The sequence below is a fragment of the Rhinatrema bivittatum genome, chromosome 3, assembly GCF_901001135.1.
Source record: "Rhinatrema bivittatum chromosome 3, aRhiBiv1.1, whole genome shotgun sequence".
Classification (NCBI taxonomy): Eukaryota; Metazoa; Chordata; class Amphibia; order Gymnophiona; family Rhinatrematidae; genus Rhinatrema; species Rhinatrema bivittatum.
Window position 1 is genome coordinate 142,915,614 of NC_042617.1, and position 16,285 is coordinate 142,931,898.

General features: G+C 41.5%; 1 protein-coding gene and 1 long non-coding RNA gene across 4 annotated transcripts in view; one reads left to right on the forward strand and one right to left on the reverse strand.

The window, feature by feature from the left end:
* LOC115087076 overlaps positions 1-3,898 on the forward strand; it is a 34,452-nt gene extending 30,554 nt beyond the window's left edge. The window contains exons 2-3 of the long non-coding RNA XR_003855422.1: positions 828-952; positions 3,365-3,898. This is a non-coding gene — a long non-coding RNA (uncharacterized LOC115087076). The remainder of the gene's footprint in view (positions 1-827; positions 953-3,364) is intronic.
* The window catches only part of RIN2 (Ras and Rab interactor 2), a 321,661-nt gene that overhangs the window by 76,417 nt on the left and 228,959 nt on the right, over positions 1-16,285 (reverse strand). For all 3 annotated transcript variants that reach the window (XM_029593769.1, XM_029593771.1, XM_029593770.1), the window contains exon 3: positions 9,308-9,408. In XM_029593769.1, the coding sequence (XP_029449629.1) occupies positions 9,308-9,408 (101 nt within the window). The remainder of the gene's footprint in view (positions 1-9,307; positions 9,409-16,285) is intronic.

Below are 16,285 nucleotides of genomic sequence, written 5' to 3' on the forward strand. Positions count from 1 at the left end.
AAACTGTTATTAACCAGACAGACTTGGGAAAAGCCACTACTTATCCCTGGATGTTAGCAGTATGGGATCTATTTATTGTTTAGGATCCTGCCAATCAGATATTTGTGACCTGGATTAGCCATTGTTGGAAACAGGATACTGGGCTTGATGAACACTCAGTCTGACCCAATATGCAATTCTCATGTTCTTATAAGCCGTGGAAAGAGCACAAGGAGTTGGTGCTTGAATCGAAGTTCCATTACTGGACCAGGAAACTTCTAGCCACACAAGGAATGTGGGGAAGAGTTGTCTAAGGCCATTTCTGCAAATTGTAAGTAAACTGAGGAATTTCAAGATGGTTTCTGTGCTTCTTTTCTGAGGTTGAACAGAAAATATCTCTAGGAAGATGTGCAAGTGCCCCAGATCTATAGAGACATAACTAATATAAGAACTGTGCCTGTGGAAGTGACTTGAAATTTTTTCTTTTGAACAACTCAAAGTTGGTTTTTATGCATTTTACTTTGTTTTGGATTGAGCATTTAATATTTTTTTTTTGTTTCTGATAACTGACTTTAACCTGTTTTTGGTAAAACTCTTCTCTGTTTTGGAACACACGTCTGCGTGGACTGAATTTCTTTGGCACCGGTTTTGTGTGGCTGTTAAATCTTCCCAGTGGCATTGCAGGTGTTTTCCTGTCCCCATTCCACGGGACCCAACAATGTTTTTCCTTTTCCCCACCCTGTGTGAATGATCCAGGGCTTTGCGGGTGTGGGAAGATGGCTCTGCCTGGCAGAGGGTAGTTACATAATAGTTTATCATGAGCATATTTCACATATCCTTTTTTCCAGGTTTTGGGCTTTGTCTACTTGAATTTCATCATTAACCACTGAAACTGATCCAAGAAGATGCAATATGACTTTGGTTTCAAATTATATGCAAAATGAAGCATTCTCCACTTGTTGCTTGATACATGGTATGGTTAGACAAATCTTAAAGCATATACATTTCCCTGTATTGCTTGATTAATTCACAAAAAGTACACTTTGGTCAGACACTAAATTTACAATATATATTTTTTATAAAACATTAATTTTAGTATTTTCTTTGGATGAAATATAATAAGGTTCTTTAGTTTTCATATACTTTATTTTCATATTTCTTTATCATCATTATTTCACACTTTTCCAAAAAAAGTTCAAAGCAAATTATAAGTACAGATTTACAACAGTATGTGTAAGCACTGCTGACAGAGACAAAATAATGTATCAGGGTGCAGCAAAGTAAGGCCAATAGGTGGGGCAAAAAGGTGTAACAGTAATATTTGGGGAGGCATAATGAGGTAGAAGTATCAGTAGGGAACATAGGATATTTCAGAGCAGCTTTTTAAGTGACAATTGGGTAAGGTGTAATGTATTTTTCTAGGGGGCAGACAAAAATTCTGCTTTGTATTTTTGGTGATGACAGGGTAAGATGCAAAGTAGTTTTCTAGTACAGACTTTTAGGTGACAAGGTAAGGTGCAAGATATGTTTCTAGGTTTCATCTTAACAGACTACAGTCTATCATTTTTGGAGGATTTCTGATCAGTTTTGCAATCCCTTGTCATTTCTTTAATTTTTCTAATTTAGCATATTTGGGCCTACCTTATGTGACAATGAAAGCATTACAAGCTATTCAAAATGCTGCTACCAGGATCTTAACTGGCACAAAGTTAAGAGATTATATTTAGCCCATCCTTACTTCCCTGCATTAGCGGCCTATTCAGGCTCACATAAATTTAAGATTTAACCTTAATTCTTAAGGCATTAAGTAGTGATGTATCTGAATATTTCAGCACTTTGCTAAAAATTTACAGATCTTTGGGGCCGATGCAAGAAAATTTGCGGAAAGTGGGCGCTTTCTTAGTGCACGCATGGCGCCTGCAAGGTGGGTGCCATGCAATAAACAAATTAGGGGTCCTTAACGCCTCCTTGCTAACACGACCCCCACGGTTACTGGTGGTCTGCTGGTTATGAACACCGATGCTGATAAACTCGGCGTCTGTTTTCATTTCTGCAGCCGGCCGGTTATGAAAACCAATGCCGAGCATATCGGTCTTCAAAGCAGCCAGCAGACATTTTTTTTTCTTTTTTTTTTTTTTTTAACTTAAAAAAAAAATACAGAAAAGCAGTTTTTTCTGCATTTCTGTACTTTTTTTCAGTGCGCTCAGCTATTAACGCCTGCTCCAGGCAGAAGTTAATAGCTGAGCGGGTTAAACAATGCGCTCGACTGAGCGCATTGAATTGCATCGGCCCCTTTGCGTGGCTTCCACTCTTCTGGTAGGAACTTACTGGATATCCCCACAGCAAGATTGGCCAATCTGACGGGCCGATACAGTAAGGACGCGTAAGAAACAGTGCGGCAGTGCCGGGCGCACCCTCGTTCGCCGCACGCACATCTTGGTTCACAAGCCGCTCGATTCAGTATTCAAATTAGACACAAATCCAAGTGGCGTCCAAAGCGCGTCAATGAAGCGGTAGGCGTTCGCAATCCATTTTACTGTATAGAGCGGTATGCAGTGCCTATACAGTATCCAGGGTGCGCTGGTACCTGTCATTTGAAATGTCATTCCACCAAGTAAATGAATGGTTCTTTTCTACAGACCCTGCTGCCTTGAGCGCCCAGTCAGGCGCTCAAGGCAGCGGGGCCTACTGGTGGGAAGGTCCATAACGGACGCCGCGACCTTGGACGTCCGAGGTCATGGCTTCCGTTCATGGACCTTTTCGCCTGTAGGCCCCGCTGCCTTGAGCCCCCGGCCGGACGTCCAAACCGCGACCTTGGACGTCCGACCGGGCGCTCAAAGCAGCATGGCCTCCGATCATGGACGCCCGGATACAGGCGGGAAGGTCCATGAACGGACGCCACGACCTTGGACGTCCGAGGTCACGGCTTCCTTTCATTAACATATCATATACATGCGGCGGGCGGAGACGGATACGCGTCCATTTCGGCAAGCAGTAAGGACGCGTAAAACCGGATACTGAATCGCGGGTTAGCCTTACGCGTCCAAAATGTGCATCCAAAGTGGTTTAAAAACAGGGTAACTCCGGCCGCGCTTTACTGTATTGGCCCGTAAGTGATAGAACTTTTTCTATAGTGGGTCCCATACTCCACCATATGCTGCCTGATGATCTACAAGCAGAGGTATCTGACAGCTTTTAAAAACAACTGAAAACCTTTTTGTTCATTCAGACTTTTGGGCAGCAGGGTTGAACTCTGGGAGTTGAACTTTAGCAGCCTGTGATGGTATCCTATTTGTTAAATTTAGCTATTGTTATTGATTAATTTAGCTATTGTTATTGATTAATTTTAATATTTGGTAATTAAATAAGATATTTTTGTATTTAGGAGTGTGTCTCATTATAGATAGCACATGAAACAAGTATCTATAAGCCAAGCAGAGAGGTTCCCGGTTTCTCAAGTGAAAGAAAGGAATTGATAATGATCCCCTGAGGAAACCACCTCGGTGAAACGGAAGCTTTTCGTCGGGAGTTTATAATTGTAAAGAACATGAAAGGGAACTAGTAATATGAACTAACATGAACTAACATAAATTAAAATAAGAATAGGTTATGAAATTTGTTGGTAATATAAAATATTGGTGCTATCTAACATGATATATGTGAATTTTAATATTGTTAGCAATAGGTAAACTGTTGTATTAGCAATAGGTGATGGAGTATGTGTGAATGTAGTATGAGTGAGAAGTATTGATGTTGTTTTAACAGCTTGTATTTAAATTATAAATTATGTTAAATTAAAAGATTAATAAAGATGTGTTAAAAATATATACAGGTATATGTTTAATATTATTCATTCATTAGAATTATACCTGTGGATTACCCATATGATGTTATATTAAATTTAGCTATGCCACGATGAAAGGAGAATTGGCTTATGGCATTTACTTTAGTGGCTCTTATTAGTCTTTTATGCTGTGTGCTTACCATTTTATATGATGATTGTTTTTATTTGTTCTTCGTAAAGGGCTGTGGATACTGCAGAATATAATTGTTTAAATAAATAAGTTAATAAGTTAATAAGAATCAATGGATGTAAGGGAAGGACAACATTGTAAGGGTGTGGCAGGGGTGTAGCAGTAGAACTTGACTGTGGTAGTTTCTGCTGTATATTAATAGTTCTTTTAGGTGCTGGGGGGCATGTCTTGAGAGGCAGGCCGTAATTCAGGTTCTAGTCTGAAGGCTGCCTTAAAGAGCCATATTTTTAGTAATATCCTTGAAGTTAGAAGATTGGGTGTAAGTCTGATGTTAAACGGTAGGGGTTCCACAGGCTTCGAACGGAACCTGAGAAGGCTCTCTCTCTAGTACTTGTGAGGAGTACTTCCTTTCGTGTCAGAACAGCTAGGTAGGCCTTAGGTAGAGAGTGAATTAAGGGGGACAGTGTATAATGGTTTAGGTGACTGCTAAAGTCGGCCGAAATATTTCCTATGATGGCCTTAAAGGCCAGCTCTAGGATTTTGAACTCAGTGCAGTAGAGTGTTAGGAGCCAATGCAGAGATTTTAGGGTGGGGGTGATCCATTCAAAATGCTTTTGCACTCAGTATTTCCTTTTCAGTTGAGTGCTATGTCATCTCAGGCCACTAATTTCCTTTCCTTGTTATTCTTTGTTAAATGTAACACAGAAACAGCTTTCAAACACTAAAGTGCTGGAGCATAACAACTGCTAAACACATGTACTTGGTATGAATGGAAAGTGGGAGGATTTCCGTGAAGCTTGATGAATGTTGCTAATCATGTGTGAGGGTAGTATTACTTTTATTAGCTGTTATCCACATGTCATTCTTGCTCAAAGTCCATGTGCTGGAAAGACTAGCATCTGTGTGCAAACACAAACTATGTGAACATAGTGGGGCAGATTTTCTAACCTGCGCGCGTGGGATACATTTATGCGCGCTACCCGGCGTGCACAAATGTACACCTGATTTTATAACATGCGTGCGCTGCTGTGCGCATGTTATAAAATCCGGGGTCGACGCGTGCAAGGGGGTGCACACTTGTGCACGCCGAGCCCTAGGGGAGCCCCGATGGCTTTCCCCGTTCCCTCCCCCCACCTTCCCCTATCTAACCCATCCCCCAACCCTATCTAAATCCCCCCCCATCTTGTTTTCAATAGTTACGCCTGCCTCTGGCAGGCATAACTTGCGCGCACCGGCCAACTGCCGGCGCGCCATCCCCCAGCACAGCCACTGTGCCGGAGGCCTCGGTCCCGCCCTCAGACCGGCACCCCGCCCACGACCCCACCCCTTTTTCAAAGCCTCAGGACATACACGCGTCGCCGAGCCTATGCAAAATAGGCTCATGCGCGCAGGAGCAGGTTTTCGGAGTTACGCGCGTAACCCTTTGAAAATCTACCCCATTGCTGTTTGTGTAGAATATGTACAAAGATCAAAATCAACAAACCAACAGGCGGATACAGTACAGTGTGCTCTCACGGAGCACACTGTTAGCCTGCTATTGGACGCGCGTTTTCCCTTACCCCTTATTCAGTAAGGGGAGGAAAATGGGCGTCCAACCCGCGGCACCTAATAGCGCCCTCAACATGCAAATGCATGTTGATGGCCCTATTAGGTATGCGCGCGGGATACAGAAAGTAAAATGTGCAGCCAAGCCACACATTTTACTTTCAGAAATTAGCGCCGACCCAAAGTGAAAACTGCTTTTCTGTGCACCCTCTGACTTAATATCATAGCGATATTAAGTCAGATGTCCCGAAGAGTAAAAAAAAAAAAAAAAATTGAATTTGGCCCGCGGCTGTCGAGCCTAAAACCGGACGCTCAATTTTGCCAGCGTCCGGTTTCCGAGCCCGTGGCTGTCAGCGGGCTTGAGAACCGACGCCAGCAAAATTGAGCGTTGGCTGTCAAACCCGCTGACAGCCGCCACCTCCTGTCAAAAAGGAGGTGCTAGGGACGCGCTAGTGTCCCTAGCGCCTCCTTTTACCCGGATCTACCACCGGACCTAATTTAAATACTGAATCGTGCGCACCGGCGAGTGGCTGGTGCGCGCGCCGGGAGAGTGGGCATTTGCCTGCTCACCCGCAGACTTTACTGTATCGGCCCGCAAGTAATTAATGTAAATGGTACACTTCACTATCATCTCTATCTATACAACCTGTTAAAGCGCCTTCAAATGACTGAAGCCTATGGAAGACACAAAACAGATTTAAACACCCTGATTGCCATATATTTTTTTTTTTTAATCACAAAACACTGATGATTAAAATATAATTAATGAGGTATCTTCCCAACCCAGGATTCTTTGCAGGATGAGATAATCATTTTGTTAACAGAATAACAAATATCTACATATTATGTAGGCAAAACTTCCAGGAGAGGCAACCTTTTCAGTTGCACGGTGGTAACAACTAGTGTTCAGACTCAGGGTGCACAAACACTGCATTCTAGAGAAAGCTATGATCTGCAGCAGTGGTTGAGGACTGTTGCTATAACGGCTGGACTACATGGGAGAGGGTTAAAATACATGGAAAAAGGTCAAGTAGTTGTGAATTAAGGCATATAGCACGGTAGCTCCATCAGAGACTGATTCTGTTTGAGCTGGTAGTCCAAAGAAGCAAAAGGAGATAAGTGGGCCAAACAGCCCCCCCCCCCCCCCCCCAAAAAAAAAAACATCAAACACAAGATGTGCAGTTAGGCACTTTCCAGAGCAAAACTACATTTTAATTATTGAGGAGTTGATGTCTAAACAGATCTAGCTGGTTAACGTGAACGTGTACGTGTGTGTGTGTGTGTGTGTGTGTAAATCTCTTGCAGTGCAGTTGCTTAATTTCACTATAAAGTATTCACATTTAGGGCCTCAAAATGTCAGCAGTCCTGGGGCCTTGTTCCATAGGAGAAGAACCTAGCTGGCTAGCATGAATTTTCAGCACTAGCTGATGAAATCAGGCGGTTGTCCCTGTGTGAAGGGAAGTTGCCTTAACAATTTAACCAGCTGTGTTATAGCTAGCTATATTTAGGAAATTTGGAGCCACAGCCTAGCCAGCTACAGCAAGTCACCATTCAGCAGTTTACTGAAAATCACCCCCCTAATGTATGTGCAAAACCAAGAAAAAGGTAGAGGGGAAACTGCATTTGATCTAATTATACTTTTCCTTATTAAGGATTTCTACGAGACAAAAGGCTGGGTATCACTGGGCCTGATTTGCCCAATATCTTTCTTATAAGAGAATGGGAGACAAATCTCAATAAATCAAACCCACTGTCTGCCCCCTGCGATAGCGCCATTTAATATACTGCACAAGTTTTTCTTTTTACATCTAGGAATCCAGCAATAATTATCTTGGGTGGAAGGGGAAGCACATTTAGTTTCCATGAATAGGAATGTTAAAATGACAGTATGGCCTTTCTCTCTCCCCTCCCCCCCCCCCCACCTTCCTGTTTGGAAGAAAAGGAAACTCTATTTACGCACATGAAACAGCCATGTCCCTAGGCAATACAATCAGTTTCCTCTAACTTATCTCCTTTACCCTCAATTCAGTGTATGGACTAGAATAAGTGTATGTTGCACAGATACGGCGTTTCCGCAGAGATAAAGCAAGACTGTTCGGTTCATGGTATGCACAAAGCAAGCCCATTTGGAGAAACTCTCCCAAGGAGCGCATAAAAGCAATGCACCTCATCTTTCCTCAAGTGATAAATTCAAGGATCTGAGACAGCCTTTTCCACCTTGGTTTAAATGCATAAGAGGCATAGAAAACTGCACTAATTTCACAGCCTGCAAAGTAAAGATAGAAAGTTGTAAACCTTAGCTCTGTTATGGTGGTAGTTCCATTCTCATTGTTTATACTTCGATAAACTGTCACTCAATTTGTTCATTTGTCTGTAAAAGCTTGAAACAAATCAAGATGATAAATGATGATAATGAAGAGCGTGCTCAAGTTACTTTATGAACACAGATACCGTTAGTGATTTCTTCTGCTGATTAATCTATTTCTAAACAGAGAAAGCTTTACAATCTACTGCTTATACAGTAAAATCCTGTCAAGCAGGCTCAAATTTATGTTGTTTTTTTATATGGAATATTTTGGAACTCTATTTGATTTTATATTGAATGGATTACCTGTAACTTGCCCTGGGTTATTAAGATAGAGCAAAATAAATAAACAAATAAAATAAATAAATAAAATGCCCATTATGTAAATGAATATTGCATGTCTCCAGCATTGTTTGTCTACTTTATTATTATTAAGGAGTCAGCCTGGTGGTTCAGTGCCATGTACAATCCCTGGGTCAGGTCTCCCATTCCCCAGCCCAGCCAGGGGTGCTGCAGAGGCGGCATTCAGGTCATCCTGGGCTAGGGCATTCCAATCATTGTACAACTGTGACACTCGGTGATTGAATTTAGGGCCCACTTAGTGACTTGCAGGGTTGCAGGAGGAGCCCTGATGCATGGCCCCTGACTGAGGACTGTTCCTGCGATGATAGGGCTGGGTAAGTTGGGAGGGGGATCCCCGAAGTAGTTGTAAGTTAGGACTCATGGCACCAAATCCCAGTCTTGGTTCCAACAGAGCTGGAAGCCCAAAGGAGCAGGAGGAAACTGTTGGGCCCACTCAATCCCCCAAAAGGGCTAGTGGGAAGCTTGCATATTAGTTACTGGCAGCTCATATACAATCTGTATTTTATTTAAGACTTCAATTTGTTGGGGTCATTTGATTTGCTTGCCTAGACCCAATAAACCACAATCTGCTCTTCTATAGTCCCCTCAGCATCCGTGTTCTTCCATGTCACAAGAGTTTTGTAAGCTTAATCTCAGTTCAGGTTTGATTATATGTTTTTTTTGGTTTTTTTTCGAGTAATTACTGGTACTGTGCATCTGATGATTCCATCCTGCAGAGAGTGTGTGAATGTTTTACTGAAGCTTCAGAATAGTGCTGGGAGCCAAAGGCACATTTTACCCCCGGAGCAATCATGTCGGGAAAGTAACATTATTCCAGAGTTGCTTCTTATCCTATCAACAGTATTTAACCCTCTGCATCTCTTCTCTGTGGGCTCTCAAGCTATTTGTTATTGGATGACTGAGGCTGCAAAGCTGAAACAAATCAATTCTCACAATTTAACCAGTAGGAACCCCTGCCACCTGCAACTCCTTTATCATGACCGACCTGTTCATATCAAAAACCCTTTGCACTCGCAGAGCTAAACTTGAGGTCTGTGAGAGTAATAAACATATACGCCTTGAAGCCTGAATAAACCGTAAGTGAAAACGATCTTACTGTTTCCTGCTGTCTGGCAATAGATCACAGAATCTTTTTAATCACCTTCGATCCCCAGAGGAGCCGGATTCATTTTCCAGGATGAGGTCTGTTTGCACCATCTCTTGCTTCAGCTCTCCGATCTCAGAGGCGATTGTGTCAATGAGCTAGTCGAGGACAAAACCAGTCTGATGTTAGTGGAAAAGGTGTGGACAGAAAATCGCTAAGCAGGGTTAGTCACATTGTGAGGAAACAGGCTACAAATCTTTTTTTATCCTAGCTTCTTGTACTTCCTCCGACAACGGAAAGAAAAAGGGGGAGGGGAAAGCAGTTCCAGTGGTATGGTGCTTGGAGAAATAAGGAGGGTTCACCCATTATACAGTCAAACACACCTATATACACATGCACCACACACACACATTGCAGCTGCCAATTCTTCCTTTTCTGGCCAAAAATATCAACATTTTTTCCACTGCCACCATCCTAAAAAAGATCTCTTCCACTAATGCATTTCAACAAAAGATATCTTTCACTTAATCGCACCAAATACCCTTTTCAAGAATTTTTAAAGATATGAATGCACATTTGCACATGTATACATAGATATATGTGTGTGTGCCTATATATTTAATAATTTAATTTCATCAAAAGTATATAATTAAGGCAGCTATGCTGCCTGTTGAGCTTTGGGAGAAGGCGGATCTGAAGATCTTTCAGAAAAAAACTATTTTTTTTTTTGCAGGCATTCCTCTAAATCTGGGTACTGGATTTAAATAGTGAGAGCTCTGTTTTTCAGGCTTATTATATAAGCAGGTTTTAAATGCTGTTTGCCTGTTATGTCTAAGGAATTTATTTGAGTTAATATTTTGATCCAGTTGTTCCAGATTGGGAAGAATATAATTTTAGACACATTATTAGAACTCAACATTTATGGCACATGTTCAAAATCAAGCTGTTTACAAAGATCCTTCTGCAAGGGCTACCTGGCAGTTTTTAGCACACAGGCAAGCACATTAAAACATAAGCATGTCCACATGTGCAAAAAGCATGCTTGTGACCTAATTAGTTATTAACATAAAATGTACTAAATCCATGCTAGCAAGCCTTAAATTTAACATGTGCTGTTGGTGTGTAATAATTAAGTGATGCGCCACAGCTACAGTTAAGTATCTAAGCGCTAGTACACTGACCCAACTTGATAGATCAATCGACAATAGCAGCACTTAACCAAGGAGGGGAGGCATCACCAAGGTTCATCTTTCCCCTCTCACTCCCATCTGAGCACAGCACTAGAACTCTCCCCAACCCAAACACACACTCAGCCCAGTGTCCCAAATGGACCCCCAATACTATAGCTTTGATCCAATAATCACCTCGCCATATCTTCTCCCAAACCCTTCCAGGCCACTCAGCAGGAGGATTGCCTCTCATCTCTTGCTGGTTCCAGTGCCATGAAAAGGCACAGTTGTGGCAGCACTACACAGTGACGGTAACTTTGAAACAGCCGAGCAGGCGCACATGTACGTGTGCATATGCCGGCTCGCGCCAAAGGACGTGGCCATTTTATAACATACGTGCATATATGTACGTATGATATAAAATAGGATGTACGTGCATACATGTGTGCACAATTTTATATGCATGCACGCATGTGCGCACAAATGCCGCCTCTACAGTGTAAGTGGGGGAATTTTATAAGGGTCGCATGCTGACGCCATAGGCAATTTACCCAGTTCATTTCCAGTTTGCTCAGTTAAGGGACAGGACTTCTCAACTCCCCTAGTTTAATAATCTCCCTTCCCCCATGTTAGCCCCAACCCTTAAAACCCATCTGACTAGCCTAGAATTGTTTATTTTATTACTTACACATCATCCACAGCAGTAGTAAAGTTATGTGGCGGAGGACTCCAGTGCACACTTGTGCGTGTAAATACTTACACACACATTCCATGTTAAAGTCTAGGAATGCCTTTGCCCTGCCTAGACCATGCCCTCGCCCTGCCCCTTTTTTGTACTCTCTCACTTGTGCAAGTACCAGGAGACATGCACATACATGGGCGACTTTTAAATTTCACTCGGCACACCTCAGCCGGACATACTCACTTGTCTCTCGGTTTTGGCGCGCACCACCCTTTTAAAATTCACCCCAGTATGCCCAAGTATGAAGGTCAGTCATAGTGTACCTTGTTGCCAATGGGAATTGAATTCAAAATGATGCTGGGCATTGTATAACAACTCGCACGTGGATAATAATGTGTAACACCGCCAACTGGTGCCATTCATGATAAGTGCTGGAGCCAAGCCAACAGGAGGCAAGAGCAGATACTATGGCTGAAGGTGTGTACAGGATATTTGGGATGGAGGGGTTGGGGGGACAGCTGCATGCCTGGAGGTTTATGGTTATTGAATCAGGGTGTGGCTCCATGGCAGGGCGTGGGGAGAGTTCCCCCGGGCTAACTGGCACATTAACGTTTGGTTGGTTAGTTTGGGGAATATGTATAATATCCATAGTACACAAAGCTGAATATCCACTCTGACTGTAAGTCATCTTGAGCTTGGATTTGGAAAGGCAAATATCTGAATTAAATCTAAAATACAAGCTATAAGGATCAAATAGATTTATGGAACACGTGGGTAAGAGCAGCAGTTGACTTACTGGCTCCAAAGAGAATACAAGTGGTTAAACAGAATAAATCTGCACTCTGGTTCACAAGTGAACTTAAATAAATGGCTTGTTGTAAGGAACAAAAACGGCATAAAATGTGTAGTATAGAGGACAGCCAGTTATAAGATAAGTCAAAGAATGTACAGCCTGCCCTTATAAAGGCTAAGCATAAATACTACTCTAGGCAAATTCTGGAGGGTAATTGCCCAAAAGAAATGTTTAGAGTAGTGAATAAGCTGAGTAAGCTGTTTGGTAAATCTTCTGATTTGGAGACTTGTAATTTAGATTGTGATGTGTTGGTACATCATTTTGTGAATAAGAGGATGTCTATCCATAAGGACATAGACCAAGTGGCAGTTAACATGGAGCTCCAGTGTTGTCAGAGCATAAATACTGAACCACAGTTGTAGTGCTTTAGGGAGAGTGGATTAGAGGAAATAGATAAGATTTTATTGTCACTTTGTCCTATTATTTCATGTAATGACTCCTGTCCCTCTGGTTTAGAAAGAGTTAACAAAGTGTTTAAGTTCCTTTTGTTCCATTATAAAATATTCATTCCAGGAGAAGTTGTCTCCAGTTGCTTAAGACTGTAGCTGTTAGGTCTCTTTTTTAAAAATTTGAATTCACCAGGAAAAATCTGGCTAGTTACCATTTGGTATCAAACCTTCCATATTTGGTAAAGATCACTGAAAAAAAACAGTGTTCTTTATAAATCTAGAAGATTGTAGATAACACAGAGAACGAGATCTTTGATGCCCACCAGCTGGGTTTCAGAAACTTTTATAGTACTGAGCCCCTTCTGGCAGCCAGGCTGAATGAGCTTCACCTGGATCTGGCCAAGGATCTTGAGGCAACAGCGATACTTCTTGATTTGAGTTTAGCTTTTGATATTGTAGACTATAAGCTAATACAGTAGAGCTTGGCATCAAAGAGGTTTGCTTCCTTTCTGTTGGATTGAAAACAGTATAATCATTGGATAAATCTGTCATCAAGTTACCTGATCAACCCTACGGCATACCCTAGGCATCACTTTTGTCTCCATTACTAATTAATTTGTATCTAGAGCAGCTAGCGAAACTTATTTAATAATCTGATCACAACATCATAAGATTTCTGCTTTTTTTTTCAAGTCTCTTTGTTGTTTGATTTATATAGATGTGCATGTGAATACTTGCTTTTATGCTAGTAACGTTGTAACCTACCCCGAACATTGGAGAGTGTGGGTTGTTAAATAAATAAATAAAATATTTTGCTGCAGCTGGCATTCAGTTTCACATCATTGCTACTACTCAGCTTCTTGTCTCATTCGTGGGCTAATCGTCAGGAAGCCATGGTATGTCTCAACCTGTGTTTACAGCAAATCTCGAACTGGTAATGTGGACTTAGGTTGAGAGTGAACCCAGATAAGTCCATAGGGGAGAAGGCTTGGGCCCATAACTGGTGATTATGCTCCAGAACATTGCTATGGAAGCTAAGGATGGAGTCAATAGCATTGGTGTTGTTTTGGATGCCGGATTATCTTTGGTGCTTAACAAAAGACCCAAATATAAAAATCACATAATATACATAGACTTGCTATATGGGATAACTCAAGTTTACCTTGCTATATGGGACAACTCAAGTTTACCTTCATACGATACCATTTGTTTAATGGCTACCGTGCCAGTGAGCCTGTAAAATTGTTAGGCTTTTTAATCATTAGGTAACTTGATTATAGTTGCACTTGTCTGTATAGTGTGATAAAATCACACTTATTAGAGTCCACTGGAAAAAATTTGTTGAAGCCTTGAATTAGCTCACGCTATCGCACTTATCTTATTGCTGTAAATAGTAAAGCCAACATCAAGATGTTTCGGAGCTGAAACACTGCGGCACTACGGCAGGCTGTCGCTGCTGGCTGTGCCGCTTCGCAGTGCTTTTAGCGATGCAGAAAGCGATGCAGAAAGCTATCGCTTCAGGCTACTGAAAAAGTATTTAGACAAAGACTTTGACTAACTGTTCATCAAGAAAAGACTATCCACGTATTGGTTTTGAATGATACTCACTGTTAAAGAAGTTGGCGGCTGTACCTTTAATTGGCACGAGAACGCTGAAAGAGGCGCCATTTTTAAAGGGAATTCCTTTGATTGTAAAGAGTGCCAGACAGAAATGACGTGATGTGACGTCACTGGCAGTAAAAAAAAATTTTTGTGTATGAAAAAAGAACAACTATATCATATTAGGGAGAGCCACTCTATTTTGTCATTGAGACCTAACAGTTCAAGAATATTCAGTCGGTGAATCCGTGCATGTCCAAAAAAATGAGTTCTGAACGGTGTTAATTATTGTATTTTGCTTGTATTCATCCTCTATAACCACGATCTCTGCTTGTATTTCTTCTGTGGTGGTTTTAGTGTATTCAGTAATGAGCAGCATAAGGTCCAAATAACACTCCTCGGAGATCTTACTAAACTACATAAAAGACGCATTAGAGCTGAACTTCATGGTGTCACTCTAATTGAATACATAAAACAGCAACTTATACCCAGAGGGCTCAGAATAAATAAAGATCCGCTCATGTTCACAGATAGAGCAGATTTTCTTTCTAAATGGGCAGCAATTCTTAATAAGTGCTCTTTGGACCTTATGCTGCTCATTATTGAAAACACTAAAACCACCACAGAAGAAATACAAGCAGAGATCATGGTTATAGAGGATGAATACAAGCAAAATACAATAATTGACACCGTTCAGAACTCATTAGAACAACTACAGTCTTCTATGGAGAAGTTTAAAGCAGACATCAAACGCAATAAAATCACCAAATTCAATAGAGACAAGAATGACTACGCTGATGGAAATATATATTCCTGGCTTAATAAAAAAGACAAAAAAGATCAAGAAATTCAGAAACCAAAGAAAGTTGCCTTCTCAGGCTCTGACGACTCTTCCAGTGGATAGGACGAGCATCAAGAACGCGGACCCCAGAATACTTTTTTAGAACGCAGACGTTAAAACTCCAAACCACTACGTTCATACGGAAAGAAAAAACAAACAAGTTATTTATTTATTTATTTTTAGTTTTTATATACCGATCTTCTTGCATTAGATACAAATCAAACCGGTTTACATGGAACAAAAAAAACTGCCTGTAAGGCCAAAAATGGAACCAAGAACAATACCAAAGCCACGAAGATGACACTCAGTGGCACAAACCTTTCACGCGGTCACAGTCCCATCTGAATCAGCCATAATCAATTTATCCAGCTATATACTTACCCCCGAAGAAGAGCAAGTATTAAATCGGGGCCTTTCTTTTGTTCCCACAAATACACACGACCCTTTCACGTGCCGCATTGCCCTACATAGATTTTTTCGGACATGCACGGATTCACCGACTGAATACTCTTGAACCGTTAGGTCTCAATGACAAAATAGAGTGGTTCTCCCTAATATGATATAGTTGTTCTTTTTTCATACACAAAATATTTTTTTTTTACTGCCAGTGACGTCACATCACGTCATTTCCGTCTGGTACTCTTTACAATCGAAGGAATTCCCTTTAAAAATGGTGCCTCTAGAGAGCCGCCAACTTCTTTAACAGTGAGTATCATTCAAAACCAATACGTGGACAGTCTTTTCTTGATGAAGTTAGTCAAAGTCTTTGTCTAAATCCTTTTTCAGTAGCCTGAAGCGATAGCTTTCTGCATCGCTAAAATCACTGCGAAGTGGCACAGCCAACAGCAACAGCCTGCCGTAGTGCCACGTACAGGCCATTTATATGCACAAAACCGTGGTTTATGCATGTAAATCCTTTTGAAAAATCCCCCCTTGGACATAAATTGAAAACCTGCCTGTTCCTGTCATAGATGAGTGGTTCTTGGCCTTAAACTGAGTCAAATTGTGAGTCAAATAAAATTTACCCCTTAGTATCTCTAAGAGCTCAGTGCGTGCCACAGCGAGGAGATGTGTGTGCCTCTTGGGCCAGTACACGCTGGGTGGCTTTTTAAAAACGCGCTTGTACGTGCACAAATGTTTTTGTTTTGCAAAAACAGGGCAGTGTGTGGACATATGCGGATTTTAGCGTTAAAACAGTGCCTAGCTATTTATACCTAGAAGCAAGCGCTGGGGCCCCTATCCACATATCTTTACTTCTGCTATGGATAACGTATAACTATTATAATACAAAAAAAAAAAAAACGAGGCTAGTTAGTGAGGGTTGAAGGGTTGTGGGCTAAATGGGAGGCAGGTTAATTAGGGGGCTTAGGAAGTCCTAGCCTTTACCTGGGCGAACTAGGAACGGACTGGGGAAACTGGTAACTGCGTTGGCGTATGTATGTAATAAAATCCCCTCACTTAAAGTGGTAGAGCCGGCATTTGATGGCACATGTGCACGTTCA